Below are 15,132 nucleotides of genomic sequence, written 5' to 3' on the forward strand. Positions count from 1 at the left end.
CGTCGAAAGTTTATCATACTTTACCGTTGCACTAATTCACCCCCCCCCCCTCTTAGTGCCGCTCCGGTCCTAACAGCAATAAGATAATTTTAAAACATAATAGAATAGCTATATGTAATTTTGCTTATATTTAAATGTATACAAGCTAAAATTGTGATATATTTCACATAATCAACAACAAAAAAGTAAGAAAATAAATTTGATATAGCTACCTAGAATCGGATCATGGCATTTAAATTATGCTATATAATTTTTCATAAAGGAACATTGGTATATTATTATTCTTTGAGCACAAAATCAATTAGTCCTTTGGTTCTAATGGAAGGTGGTTGAACACATGAATAACAACACTCAAATAAATATAAAAAAAGTTATAAAACAATGAAAATACTGAAAAGAAGTCTCTATTTAATACACATATCATATTAAAAAAGGGGGGCACATTTGATGATTCTCCTTAATTATAAAGATAAAAACAAGTTAGGAGGTATACTATATATAAAACTAGCACAAACACATGGAAAAAAAAAGGACCTATAATTGTCTCAAAAGTCTAATTTACATATATTAATTATTAGTCAAGAAGATAAAAAAGATATAATTTACCTCCATAATTATAGATAATAAAAAAGAAGAATGGGGATCTTTTTTACATTAAAAAAAGAGATAGAAAATATATTAGACACTCTAATAAGTTTTCATTTTCAATCAGTTATAATTATTAAATAGACAAAAGATGGGGACACTCTATTGCCAGCGGATTTAGCTTTAATCGTCTAAGCCTTCTTTGTAAAGGATCAATCTACTTATAATCCCAAAGGAGCTAATGACACGTAAATATGTGCGCAAATTATAATGATCGTACAGTAAAAGGTGTGAGGCAACTCCCACACAACATATACGTATACCTTATGTGTAATTGATCCATTATACGTATACGTATATGAATACGTATATTCTTTTGACGATTAGTTCGTTAGTCTCTGGGGGTGGTCGTATGCCCGTGAGATTCCGCGATTCCGCCCATTGTATCGGAGTCGGTGAAGTTGGGGACGACGAGCTTTTCCTATTAATATGTCCAGCCCTAAGCGAAGGTACTTTTTCTTTGTGGTCATAACTGGTCGACTTGGCGTAAGTGGTAGGAGAAGACATCGCCGCCGCCGGCTTCCATGGGAGATGAGACGATTGGCCGTCTGTTCCGGATCCGGCGGACGGTGATGCAGATGTTGAGGGATCGGGGCTACCTGGTGGTGGACTTCGAGATCAACATGACCAAGCTCGACTTCCTCCACAAGTTCGGGGAGGGCGTCAAGCGCGAGGATCTCCTCATCAACAAGTCCAGGAAGAACGACCCCACTGACCAGGTCCTCTCTTTGGTTCTTCGCTTCTTCTCTTCTTTTTGGATCTTGATTGATTTAACTTCGGATTTGTAAATTAGCTCGATTCTTGCGGCGGTTGTGTTGGATTTGTTGGAATTTTCTTTCTGAATGCCTCGGATATGCACTATTTTCCTTTGTCTTGTTTTTTGCTTGAGATTGTTCAGAGTGGTTTTTCTGAAGGGACATGATTTTTTATCCATTGTATGGTGGGTGGGGTGACTAGCTTCAATAGTTCATTTTCTTAATGTTTTACGCATCAAATTACATATTTTAGCTCATAAAAAGTGGTGGCTGGACTTATGTTGATTTAAATTGTTCTCGAACCAATGTCGTGAAGTTTAGGATTGTTTCTGTTTAGTTCAGCATTGCAGGCTGATACTTTTGTTAGATTCATTTTTAGTGTCTATTACTATTATGCATCATCGAGGGCACAACAGAATCAAATTTGACCTGGTCCTCCTACCCATGCTTATTGTTGGCATAGTAACCTGGCGAGGGGAAGAGGAGATGCATGGATTTTGAGCGCGCAGCAAGAGAGAAGTTTTTATTGCTGTAATAAAGTGACTGAAGTTAGTCTGCAATTTAATATTTATGCGCTACCGAGCATTAGAACCAAATTAGGAAGGAGTCAAGAAGATACTTTAAGTACTAAAAAGGCCCAATAAATAACTTGATGAGTTGCTGCCTTTCTCACGTTAATACGAGGATCGACACTCCTTAATCACACGAGCAAGTGACAGATTGTGTCAACTGCACTTTTGAAGCAGTGGTATTATGGAAACATCTCCAAATGTAAGAACTTTAATGTGATAAAAACTTTGACAAAATCAAAGTAGCTACTAAAATAGACTATAGACTTGAAGCAAAACTAAGATTTCAGGAAATAAAGATGTCTATGATGATCCTAAATTAACTAGTCAAGTTATCCGCTGACAGTATTAAAGGTAACTCTACATTATAAGTATATTATCTCAAGGAATGAGCAATAGTTCTGCGTGTGGTTGTCTCATAAAGGAATAATCATTCTAACTGAGCAAATGGGCTGAAGTTGACAAACAAAGGATCGTAGCCCAAGGATCTTGGTGTTGAAGAAGCAGAGATTGATAGATCCACCAGAAATAAACAACAAAACTAGCTTTCCAAAATGACTTTTCTCTACAAACCAATGTCCTTAGTCCCAGCATGCACGTCTTCAAAGCAAGAGGCAACTTATCTCAGCAGTAAACATTTGGAAAGAGAGTGAAGGTTTCAAAGGCAAGAAATTATCAGGAGTTTAGGATGAGATTGTGAAGCAAGGTTTGTTGCTTCTAAAGAAGCTAAAAGCTGACCATTGTTCTTCTCCCTTAGGTCTGGTTGCTTTTTTTTTATTGTTTGTTATAGAGGTTGGTTAGACTACAAATAACAATCAAATCCAACCAGTTACTGAACAATAGCAATCCAAGCCAGCCAATTTAGAAATATATAAAAAACTAGTGCTCCATCCCAATCAGGAAATAATTAACAAATAAATTCACCACCAACTGGAAACGTATAACAATCCAAAATGTAAGTGCCAGATGGAAATTGACCAAAAAAGAAAGTAATAAGCAACTAAATAGGATCGAAACTTCAGAAATAATCCTACCATGGTCTGTCAGTTGGTGACGTGACATCGTATTACTTCTATTTTTGACCACTTGACCAATTTGCATGGATTACCCTAGTTGTAGATGGTTGGCATTGATGTGAGGGGATTTTTTTAATGTCATTGATGATTTTGATCTTGAATCCGGGGCCCAAAACATATGTATTATAACAATTACCTTCCCTTAGGCATGCCTTGTCCCTAAGATGGAGGATTGGGAATGCTTCCTATCACTATATCTTCAAGCACTCATGTAGCATTTTCTTAGGAAATGTCACTCAAAATAAATTAGAACCTCTTATGTTTGTCAATGCTTTTGGCATTGTCTCTTTAGTATCTCTGTTGGTCTATAAAGATAGCCTATTCAAGAGGTAAAATTGAGATGGGGGAAATATCGGTGATGCTCGAATTAGCTCGACACGATTTGAGCTCATGTGCTCAAAAGAGGTGAGATGGTCACTGGGTGGCTCAAGCGTAGACCTGACCACGGTTTGGTTCAAACGGGAATCTAATCGGGCGGGAATCGGAATTAAACCAACCTGGTGGTTTGCTAGTTCCAAACCCAATCGGAATCGACTAGGCACGATTCAGTTCCGATTTTCAATTTTGTGAAACCGGAACCACTGGTTTCGATTCCAGTTTGAACCATTCTGGTCATTTTATAATTGAAAATATAAAAAATTTGAAAAAAATATAGATTTGCCCCTTCTAACAACCACATAACAGTTTGTTTTGGGGGTATTTTAGGAAAAAAAAATCGAAAATCCTATAAATATCCCTCAAATCCCTCACTCTTCCCCACATCTTTGATTAAGCACTCATTTTTAGGACTGTGGATGAAAGTTTTGGATCTGTGGTAGATGGCAGCAAAGGTTTAATAGAAATCAGTGGAAGTTGTAGCAAGTATGTGCTGTCTTGTAAGAGCAAAATTGTCGTCGAAGAAACAACGGTTTTTCGACGAAATTTCCACCAAAAAACTTAAGAGAATTGAGGAGGGAATTGACAGCAAAATCATAGTTTATATGACAGCAAGGATGTCTAATTTAATCAAGAAAATTTCGGCAGTATAACAGCAAGGAAATTGGTACAAGCTGCGATAGCAGAATTCTCGTCGAAAAATTTCAGCGGCTTAGGACAAAAGTTTGCAGCAACACAAAATTGTTTTTAGAGATGAATTCCTCAATAGATCAATCTTAGATGAAAGCCAAGATGATCTATGAAGTATCTAAGAAATTTCGTTCAGAAAAGATTACAAATAGATGGGTTAAGGCAACAATATGCGGCTGAAATTTTCTGTAGCACAGATTTTCAAGTGTATCAGATTGGACGTAAAAGATCAGTGGTTTATATTGAGATTTTTTCGACAAAACCAAAGGGAAATCTACTGTTAGGAAGTGTTAAAGCTATCATAAAAAATTCGTAGAGATTTAGACAAAAAAAACATAGTGTCAAGATCAAACAAACAGTGTTATGCGGCTGAAATTTTACAATACAGATTTTCAAGTATAGCAGATTAGACGTAAAAGATCAATGGTTTATATTGAGAATTTTTTGATAAAATTAAAGGGAAATCTGCTGTTAGGAAGTGTCAAAGATGTCATAAAAATTTCGTAGAAATTTGGATAGAAAAAACACAGTAGCAAGATCAAACAAACAGTGCTATGCGGTTGGAATTCTGCAATGTATCTTTCGTCGTAAAGATGAAAACTTTGTGACGAAAAGTTTATGCAGCAATATAGGAACAATTTTTTTGGGATTTTTGAATAAGGATAACTAAATTGCAGCAGCAGTAAGGTAGGAAACCAGAACCTGTTGCAATTCACGGGGAGATCAAAGGATGATCTGCGGTGGTGGAGATGACGATGGAATTTGGCGACGATCTTTTAAGCAATTGTGATAATTGCTTTAGGCGGCTGTGGAGGGTTGATGGATGGCTGTGGAAGGGCAGCGAGATGCCAAGAACGCTGCTCTGATACCAGGTGTTAGAACCCTTGCAGATTCTAAACTTGGGGTTGATTTCTTTAGGGGATCGGCCTCCTTGGAACTCTATAGGGGTTCCTCCCTCCAAGTTGCTGCTCAAAGGCTGCAGAAAAGATTCATCTATTGCTTATGAAAAGAGGAGGAATACATGACTATTTATAGGGCTTCTAAACCCTAACTCATAATAGGACTCCTACTCAAGACTCGTACTTCTAACCAACTCCTAATAGGACTTCTACTCAAGACTCCTATTCTTTTACGACTCTTAATTCTTCTCTAAGAAACAACCTCCTAACCCTAGCCGGCCTCTTCACCTCTTTAATAGGGGTCGGCTTAGGTAGGTTTTACATGAATGTCCCTCTCAATTAGGACTCTCCTAGCTAGAGTCCTAACAATTTCCTAGGGATGTTCCTATTCGATGGAATTCTACAAATTATTTGCTTAAAGAATCTTTTGAATATAAAGAATCATTATGCACTTTTATTGCAAATAATATTAAGCAAGTTTGTTTCTATCCATAGCATTGGAATGTGTGTGAAAGAATTCTAGAAATTCAAAAAGTTTTTAATAATGCAACATACTTTGTCTAGTGTTTATTATCCTACTGCATATATTTTTATAGTTGTTTGTATTAATATTATTAGTACATTAAAAGAATATGAAAATGATAATAATTTAAATATAACAATAATGGCTATGAAATTAAAATGAACAAATTATTTTCTTGACATTTCATCAGTTTATTTAGTTGCATTTGTTTTTTATTCTCGTTTTAGATTAGACGACTTAGGTGTTTATTTAACCATTTATTATGAAAGTTTAAGAGTACATATTGATATTGGTGATAAAATTAGAGATATTAAAAGATTGGTCAATAACTTATATGATTATTATAGTGCTAACTATTGTAGAGAACATGATACCTTTGAAACTTCTAAATCTACTAATTAAGTTAGCAAGGGTAAAATTTGAAGGAAGAAAAGCTATTATTATAAAGTCAAAAAAGATCAAGGGGATCCGCAAGCTCGAACTCCGAGCTTGATATGTATCTAACAAATCTTTTAAGTTTGGTGATAGCTACAGGCAAAGATTGAAATATCGTACTGTACCGGAGTTTCGACATTCGCTCGGTACTGTACGGTACTATATATATATATATATATATACCGCTTGATAACAGGCGGTCCGTGTACCGGTCTACTGACGGATCGGTACGTACTGCCCGTACCGGGCGGTATTATTTGAAATTGAAGACCTTGGCTACAGGTATAGAGTTTCCTATTTTAGAATGGTGGGCGCGATACATGACAACATTTTTAAATTTGGCAAAGATCGCGAAATACTAGTGACTCCAATCTCAACGGTAGCTATCGAGTAAACTTTTAGCATGGGAAGATGGATACTAGATTGATACGGGAGTACCTAATTTGCTACAATCAGCTCGTGTGGACCTTGCTGATGCTATGGTATTCTCTACAGCCCATAATGTTGTCTCATAGTCTTTAACTCAGCCCACTCAAATATGACAACTCATGAGCATATTCCTTAGACAAGGTTACAGCTGTTTCAAGGTGTTTTTCTTCATGACCAAAGAATGCATTAAATGAGTTAATTACCAGCTGTAAAACATTTAATTTTGTAATTCCCTATGCATGAAGGGTTGTTTCATGCACTAGTACTTATTTTGATGTTTAGGGGTTAGAAAGAAGTTTAGAAATTGATGATATTGGTAGAAGCTCTCTTTGAGTTCTCTCTTAAACTTTGTATCTCTTGGATGTTTCCTTGAGTGGTGAGTCTTTTGTTTTCAGTTCTGTATCCTTGTTTATTATTCTTGGGAGTGGTAAACTTTTCGTATCCCTTTGTGATTTTAAACTTGGTGATGAGCTATTTTTCGATTTTATTAAAGTATTATCATGAGTTCATTCCTTTTCTATATGAAAAACTTGTTCCAGCAAATACAACTATACTATCGGCTTTCTTTCAAAATCCATTCTGCATTACCCCCGTATCATAGATGAAACAAGATCGAGCATGCCTCTCAAATCAATAGAAGCTCAAGCCTCCCTTGACGATTAGATAAACACTGCGAAACAAAAACAAGAGATCGTCCGTGAAGAAAAGAATCTCCTATTTGACATATCAACTGAAGGGATTATCAGCTCCAAAACATTTGGCACTAGTAGCAATTACGATTAAATATTTATATTTTACTCAATTTTATATCATTTTTTGGTTATGTCCTTACACATTTACACTGATTAAATCATTATGGATGTACATCAATCTTTTTAAATTTAAAAATAAAATTATGATTTTTTATATCATAAATTATTTATTTATTTTTTTAAATTATCAGTTCAAACTGGAATTGAAACTGACAAAATCGAAACCAGAACTAGCGGTTCTAGAACTAACATCGGTGGTTTTACAATTGTGGTTAGGACTACTCAAGTAGTCTTCGACGGTTGAGGTGGACTTGGGTGTGTGTTCCACAGCTAACTTGCATGAAGACCGAGGTTAAGTGGGTTTCTCTACCTGATCCCTCCGATGCTCAAGTCAATCGCAATAAGGGTGGAGTAAATTTAATAAAAAATAATTGATCTCAATTATCCAACCTAAGGTTGTTTTTTATAGTGTGTTAATGAGGGGGAATATTCTATGGAATGTTATATATATATATGTGTGTATATATATGTATATATATACATATATATATATACATATATATATGAAGTCTTCTACTTTCTCATGTGAGCTTTGAAACTGGGCTTAGATATTTGCAGGACAATAAGCTTCTCTTTTCCTATTACCCGAAGTATCAATCTCCGGATTCTGTTTTGAGTTACCTTTGTTATTATTGTTGAACTACCTGTGATATACTGAATATGCATGTGATTGAATAAATCTTATACTTTCTCATGTGGGAAGCCAGTGCATTCTACAAGCAGATATCATAAAGGAAAATGTGTTAATTCATTATTAAGAGCCACTAATATATTTAGAAAACCATAGTTGGATATGTTTAATGATGCATATCTTTTAGGCTCTTCATTTTTCATTGATATGTAAACTTTCAACTTCTTATAATTCTTAGCTTTTCCATGGAACCAGATATATGTTTTCTTTCCAAATGATGAGAAGGTTGGTATGAAGCACATTAAAATGTATGTTGAATTAATGAAAGCAGAGAGTGTGCCAAGAGCAATATTAGTTCTTCAGCAAAATCTGACTCCATTTGCAAAATCATATCTTCAAGAGCTATCACCGAAGTATCATCTGGAGGTTTTTCAGGTCATTAATGGAATATTTTTGCATTAGTGTCTCCATTTCTTGAGTCTTGAATACTTTTCATCTTATGATGTGTTGGTCAATTTCCTTTTTATCTTTGCTCTAAAATAAATTGTAGAAAATGACTTTTGACACTAAAATAGGAGGCTGAGCTGCTGGTGAACATTAAAGACCATGTGCTTGTTGCAGAGCATCAGATGCTTACTAACGAGGAAAAAAAGACTTTATTAGAGCGTTATACTCTAAAAGAAACTCAGGTATGACATCATGATCACAATTTACCAAGACTTGGTCTCATTTTTTTGACCGACACTTAAGGAAATTGAGTGTTTTAGATACACAACAACATTAACAAGGTATAATGTCCTAAGTATTTACCTTTGTGCATGATCTTTTAGCATTAGTGGCAATATATCTGGTTAAATCTTGAACATTAAAGATATCATTTTATTATTTTTAGTAAAGTGTTTTTAGGTCTTCTTTCTCTTTACGACATCAATACTAATTGCCTCACTACATGTGGCCACTATGTCTGTAGGGTTTCTTTGAATATATTTAGCACTATCTTTAGATGATTTGCTCTCAATTTCTTTTCTATATGAATTTTACTCGAAAGAATCTTTGTTTCTAGAATACACATGATTTTTAGCTTATTTCTCTAGGCTACACCTAATTAATTGTTCATGAATGAAACTATGAAATTATTTTTATTATTTTCAAGCAACTTCGTACATCTATTTTAACATTCTTATCTTATCTAAACTTTTCGTACATGTTATTTCGGATTAATTCAGATTATTTCTATAACTAGTTACCTTTAGCATCCCGATTCCTATATTAACGTAAGTGAAACATTTAATCCTGTTGCTTCAACAAAATCTTTCTTTTTTTCTTGATTTTTAATCATGTAAAATTAACTTTTTAACCTTGTATAGGGATCTCGATGTTTCACTTTCGTAAGTATAAGGATCATAATATAACTTTTGAAAATGTAGGGATCATAATATTTTTTAGTTGCCCATTAGGATCTATAAGCTATAGTTGTCTTAGCCAAGGTTTTCAATGGGACATCGGACTCATGTCAGTCCAAAGCTTGAGCGTGGGTCCAGTCGGTTTTGGTTGTACCGACAAACAATATGTTGGAACATACCTCGATACCTTTCTGTAGAAGGAAGAAGAAAGAATTAAAAAGAGAGTAGGAAGAAGAAAGTAGGGAGTAGATAGTAAAGAGGATGAGAAAGAGATGGAGAGGAGATGTACCATAGATGAGGCTAGCAACACGCGTGCGAGCAGCAGTGGACGATGGTGGTAGTCGAGCGACAAATAGTGGAGAATGCTGAGTCATGAGCCCTAGGTAACAAGGCTTTAAAAGGGAAAAAAAACCTATGGACTGGACAGACCGAATCATCTGAAATAGGACGGTTTGCAAACCCATTTAAACGTGGATTGGTAAATATTGCTGGTATGGATCGATCTGGACAAAATTGAATTCCTTAGCCCTAAGCACCTAACAATACCCAATAATTTGATCCAAAATTATAGTTGCCCCTAACAATTGTCATATTATTATTTTTATTTAATTGCCCCTAGTGATTACACAGAATTCAACAACACTCTGTGCTTTAGCCACCCACCTTTTACTTTATAAATGGCATGTTCATACTCACATGAAAAGAAGACTTTACCAGAGCATGATACTCCAAAAGAAACTCTGCTTTGCAATCATGATCAACTTTTAACAAGGCTCAATAGGTTCATTTTTGCTCAAAACTAAAGGAAATCATGTTTAGCATCATGATGCTAACTTGCTAAAATCCAAAATGACTTGCACTATAAAGCTTCTCATGGATGTCCTACATATTTTCTGTTTGCAAATATATTTTCTAAATAACTTCATATTGTATATTTTTTCATATGCTAATGTTTATTGGTGATAAGTACTAGCTTTCAATTCTTTTGTTGCTAACTTGCTAAAATCCAAAATGACTTGCACTATAAAGCTTCTCATGGATGTCCTACATATTTTCTGTTTGCAAATATATTTTCTAAATAACTTCATATTGTATATTTTTTCATATGCCAATGTTTATTAGTGATAAGTACTAGCTTTCAATTCTTTTGTTCAGTTCTCTTTCTCTGGATAGGCATACTAATATATGTATCTTAACCAAAGACATCTTGATTCTAACAATTTCATGTGTTCTCACGCAAGCATATTTGTTTTCACACATTCTAGTTCTTCAGTCCTTTCTGGATATGATGAATGCTAATGGATGTATCTTTACAAAAGACCATCTTGATTTTAACTATTCATTCTCATTCTAGCATATTGGTTATCAAGCATACTAATTCTTCGATCCATGGTAGAATAAAAAGCATGCTTTTTTGTTTGAGAAATTCTCATGTATTTTTTTCATCCATATGCATTTTGAATAACTGCAACACCTGTCAAGTTTATGTAGCAGAACTTTTATTACCTCGAAGTGGCCTACTCAAATACGGTGCAAAGTATGCAAGGATTCTCTCATTGCTTTGGACCAATAAGGGAATAAGAGTAGCAGAACTTTTCTGCTTATGGGTTAGAATTGATAGACATTACGATCAGAAGAACAATAAATATTATTTACTTATAAGAGACTAAATTGACAGGAGAAAAATCTAGAGAAATTAATAGTATTGGATTTAAAATTTGGTATAATGAAAAAGTTAAATAAAAAATAATATAGGAATTGTTGTTAATAAATATCTTAAGAACAATATTATGGATGCGAAAAGATCTAGAGATATAATTATATTCTAAAATTTGTCAAAGAACTAGATATTTTGAATGTCATAAATATTGATGCCCTTCGAGTTAAATTGGATGATTAGATCCAAAGAGAATATTATAATAAAAAAATTTATAACTATAGAAGATTTGAATGATCATGTAGAGAAAATATATGGTGAATATAAAAGGATATATGATTTTGATTATGGGAAAAGAAATGAAGATGGTGGTATGATTTTAAGTTTTGTAGCTTCGTATGAACTTATAATTCTAAATATTAGCTTTAAGAAGAAAGATGAACATTTGATTTCTTATAGAAAGTTATATGTAAGAATTATAAAGTTAAATTTGTCAAAAGTTTGATGAATCAAGATAGGTTAATGATATTATATATTTGTTGTAGAAAATAAAAGAAAAAAAAGATAGTAAAAAAATTTACTAAGACTAGATTTGAAATTTTTAAAATGAAAATGTAATGATTTTTGAGAATAGGATGGAAAGGGTGACGGTTTGAAACTTAGACGACGATAACATTAATATTATTTAGAATATGATGGCTAATAAAATTAAAAGCTTAACAAAGGAGATCCTTGATAAAATTAAAGGTAGAGGTGTAGCTTTAAGAGAGAGTTGGTGATGGTGCGAGAAGATTCAAAAAACAATTATTACTAAAAGATTATATTTAAAAAAATAATAAAATAATAAAAATGAGGAAAAATTTAAGAGATATAAAGAATATAAAAAAGGCTAAAATGGTGGTTAGTATGGCAAGATATAAAGCTTATGAAAATTTTTATAATAAATTAGGTCGTGAAAAAGATATATATTGAATTACTAAAGTTAGAAAAAGAAAGCGTAAAAATTTAGGTATTATCATATGCATTAAACCATTGCTAATGATAACGAAATTAAGGAAAGATAGAGAAATTATTTTTTAAAATTATTTAATGAACATTCCACACAAGACTTAGTTTTAATAATAAATAATAGTGGTAGATTTAATAATCATATATTTATTCATAAAATTAAAGTTAGTGAAGTAAAAGACACCTTAAAAAAATAAAAATAGTTAAGAAAGTGGGACCTAATGGCATCGCTATTGAGGTTTAGAAAAACTTAGGAGACTAGAGAGTGGTTTGGTTATCTAGCTTATTTAACAAAATTATGAGATTCAAAAAGATATTTGATGAATGGAGAAAACGTTTTTTAATGCTAATTTGCAAGAATAAGGGTATCATACAAAACTATTCGAATTATAAAGGAATCAAAATCATGAGTCATATTATGAAATTTTGGAAAAGAGTTATTGAAAATAGTATAAGGATTGAAATAAATGTCTCAAAAAATTAATTTGATTTTATATCGGGAAGATCAACTATGAAAATTATTTATTTATTAAGATAATTAATGAAAAAGTATAGAGAAAAAAAAGAAAGATTTGTATATGATTTTTATTGACTTAGAGAAAATCGAGTTCCTCAATATTTATTACAATGGGTTTTAGAAAAAAAAGGTATATCCACTAATTATATTGATGTTATTAAAGGATACGTATGAAAATATAGTTGTCATTGTTAGAACTATAGAGAGTATATCTAGTAAGATTCGTATTAGTATAAAGATTAAACTAAGGATCCGTATTAAGTTCCTACCTTTTCACATTTATAGCGAATAAACTTATTAATCATTTACAAAATAGACCTCCATAGTATATGTTATTTACTAATGATATAGTCTTAGTTGATGAAAATTTAAATGTAATTAATTGTAAACTTAAGTTACGGAGGCGATCCTTAGAAACTAAAAGTTTTAGATTAAGTAGAATTAAAATTAAATTTATGATATGTAATTTTAGTAATACTAAAAATAGATAAAAAAAATATTATCAAGTAAAATGGAGAAGAAGTTCCTTTAAGTATAAGCTTTAGGTATCTTAGATTAATTATTCAATAAAATGGAGAGATTGACAAAAATATTATTCATAGAGAAAATAAAATGGTTCAAATTGTATGGGGTGTCAAGAGTCTTATGTAATCATCAGATACTCTTAAGATTAAAATAAAAGTTTTATATGATGTTTGTTAAACCAGTAATGCTTTATGGATTCTAGTGCTGGGCAGTTAAGAAAAAATATATTAAAAAAAAATTTTGTTGCTAAGATAAGAATGCTAAAATGAATGTGTGGAGTTACAAGGAAAGATAGGAAAAAAAATTTTTTTATTTACAAGAAAAGATAGGATAAGATGAGAGATAATCGCTTAAGATGGTATGAACATATGTTTAGGAGACTTACGGATATAATATTTAGAAGAGGTGAAATGATTAATGTTAATGATACGAGGAGGGATATACGAAGACCTAAAAAAAAATATAATTTATAAATAAAGATTTAAATATTTTAAACTCAATTAAACATGACTTTTTACATATTTAATGATGATAAAATGTTCATGTAACCAACTGATCCCAAATAATTTAAAATTATGATATTATTATTATTGTTGTATTAGCCTCTGTCAAGAAATATCACACCCAAACAACAATAAGATCCTCTTCTGACATTGTTGTGGCTGTTTAGATTAGATGTAAAAGGAAATAGCGGCCTAGAACAGAAAGACCAGTCAAATGATTTGGGTTTTACTTGATGACACAAGTGAACATTGGGATGTATTTTGTTTCTTGTGCTAATGGACTGCAGAAGCTCTGGCTTTATCTGTCATGCAAGTTAATATTAGTAGATATTAGTAGGGAGCAGAATATTTCAGTTAAATATCCCCATTCTTGGAATGGTTCTCTTACATGGCCTGTGTGTTTTCCTGGGTTAAAACGATGTGTCACTCAGCTTCCTCGTATTCAAGTTACTGACCCCATTGCAAGATACTATGGTCTTAAGCGCGGACAAGTCGTTAAGATCATTCGCCCCAGTGAAACTGCAGGGAGATATGTTACCTACAGATACGTCGTGTAGCTGCACCAGAGATTGCCTATGTTGTAAGGCAAACGATTTCAATAGTTTGATTAAGGTCTTACTCACCAAATGAACTTACTAGCAAACCATAAATGCTACATTGTTAATGTTGTATTTTTACTGAATAAACAAATAAATAAAAGCCTTGTGTGACTGTGTGGAAAACATTTATTAAATGCTTTTACTGTGATATCTTGGATTGTGTGTGTGTGTGTGTGTGTTTCTATAGAATGAGTTGGGTTGGATTTTGGATCTCAAAATGTGTGACATGATGAAAATAAAGTAACATCCAACATTTACCAATGTGAAACCCTATAGCAACTTGAGGATTAGACTATACATGTATGAGTTTGGAAATTCTACCTCAAGAACATCTTAATAGATTGCACATCATTCATGATAGAGACTAGAATAATAGCATGTAGCCTAAGAAATAAGTCCCAACCAACAACAGTAAAAGCTAAAATTGTTTTTACCTTAAATAATGTCCTGAGTGAAAAGACCTTTTTTTTTTTTCTAATAATATGTTTTCTTTCGAGTTTCAATTCAAGGTAAATAAATATCATAATATATTTATTTAATAAATAAATAAATGTATCACACTTGTTATGTATAGTGGAGTTCAAAATTAGTAAAACTGAAAAAAATAAAAAAAAGACCTTTCTTTTACATGTCATTCATTATCTCCATCACAGCACATCTTTCGAATGTCCAACACAAAAGACATAACTCGAACATTATTTTAATTATTATTTTTTACTAATAAAAATAAGTGTTATCGATAGAAAAATATAATACAAAGTACCTTAGACCAAAATAACTGCAGAAAAAGGGATCTAAACCCATAACCCAAGCCAGACTATCACAAACCTATATTTTGTTCTTTAACTTGTAACATTCAGCACCATCTCGTACGATAGATAGTTTGGTGAAATTTTATATTTGACATAACACGTTTTAGTTTTTGTATGATTTTATAAGTTTATCTGACTCATCCCAAATAATTTTGTTTTAGTACGGCAAGCACATATGGATAAACAGTAATTCTAATATTTTTATTTTTTGGATGAATTTGAGTACATCCATATTCAAATCTTATGAACCATATAATAATTTTAAAAAG

At 32.5% G+C, this 15,132-nt stretch overlaps 1 protein-coding gene across 1 annotated transcript; it reads left to right on the forward strand.

Annotated features, from left to right (window-relative positions):
• The first annotated feature begins 1,080 nt into the window (after nucleotides 1-1,080).
• Nucleotides 1,081-14,199, forward strand: LOC135595088 (DNA-directed RNA polymerases II and IV subunit 5A-like). The gene is made up of 4 exons (XM_065085609.1): nucleotides 1,081-1,364; nucleotides 8,095-8,274; nucleotides 8,415-8,528; nucleotides 13,884-14,199. The coding sequence occupies exons 1-4, from the start codon at nucleotides 1,170-1,172 to the stop codon at nucleotides 14,007-14,009; spliced, it is 615 nt and encodes a 204-aa protein (XP_064941681.1). The 5' UTR covers nucleotides 1,081-1,169; the 3' UTR covers nucleotides 14,010-14,199.
• Nucleotides 14,200-15,132: the final 933 nt, after the last annotated feature.

Source organism: Musa acuminata, chromosome BXJ1-2 (genome assembly GCF_036884655.1).
Source record: "Musa acuminata AAA Group cultivar baxijiao chromosome BXJ1-2, Cavendish_Baxijiao_AAA, whole genome shotgun sequence".
Classification (NCBI taxonomy): domain Eukaryota; kingdom Viridiplantae; phylum Streptophyta; class Magnoliopsida; order Zingiberales; family Musaceae; genus Musa; species Musa acuminata.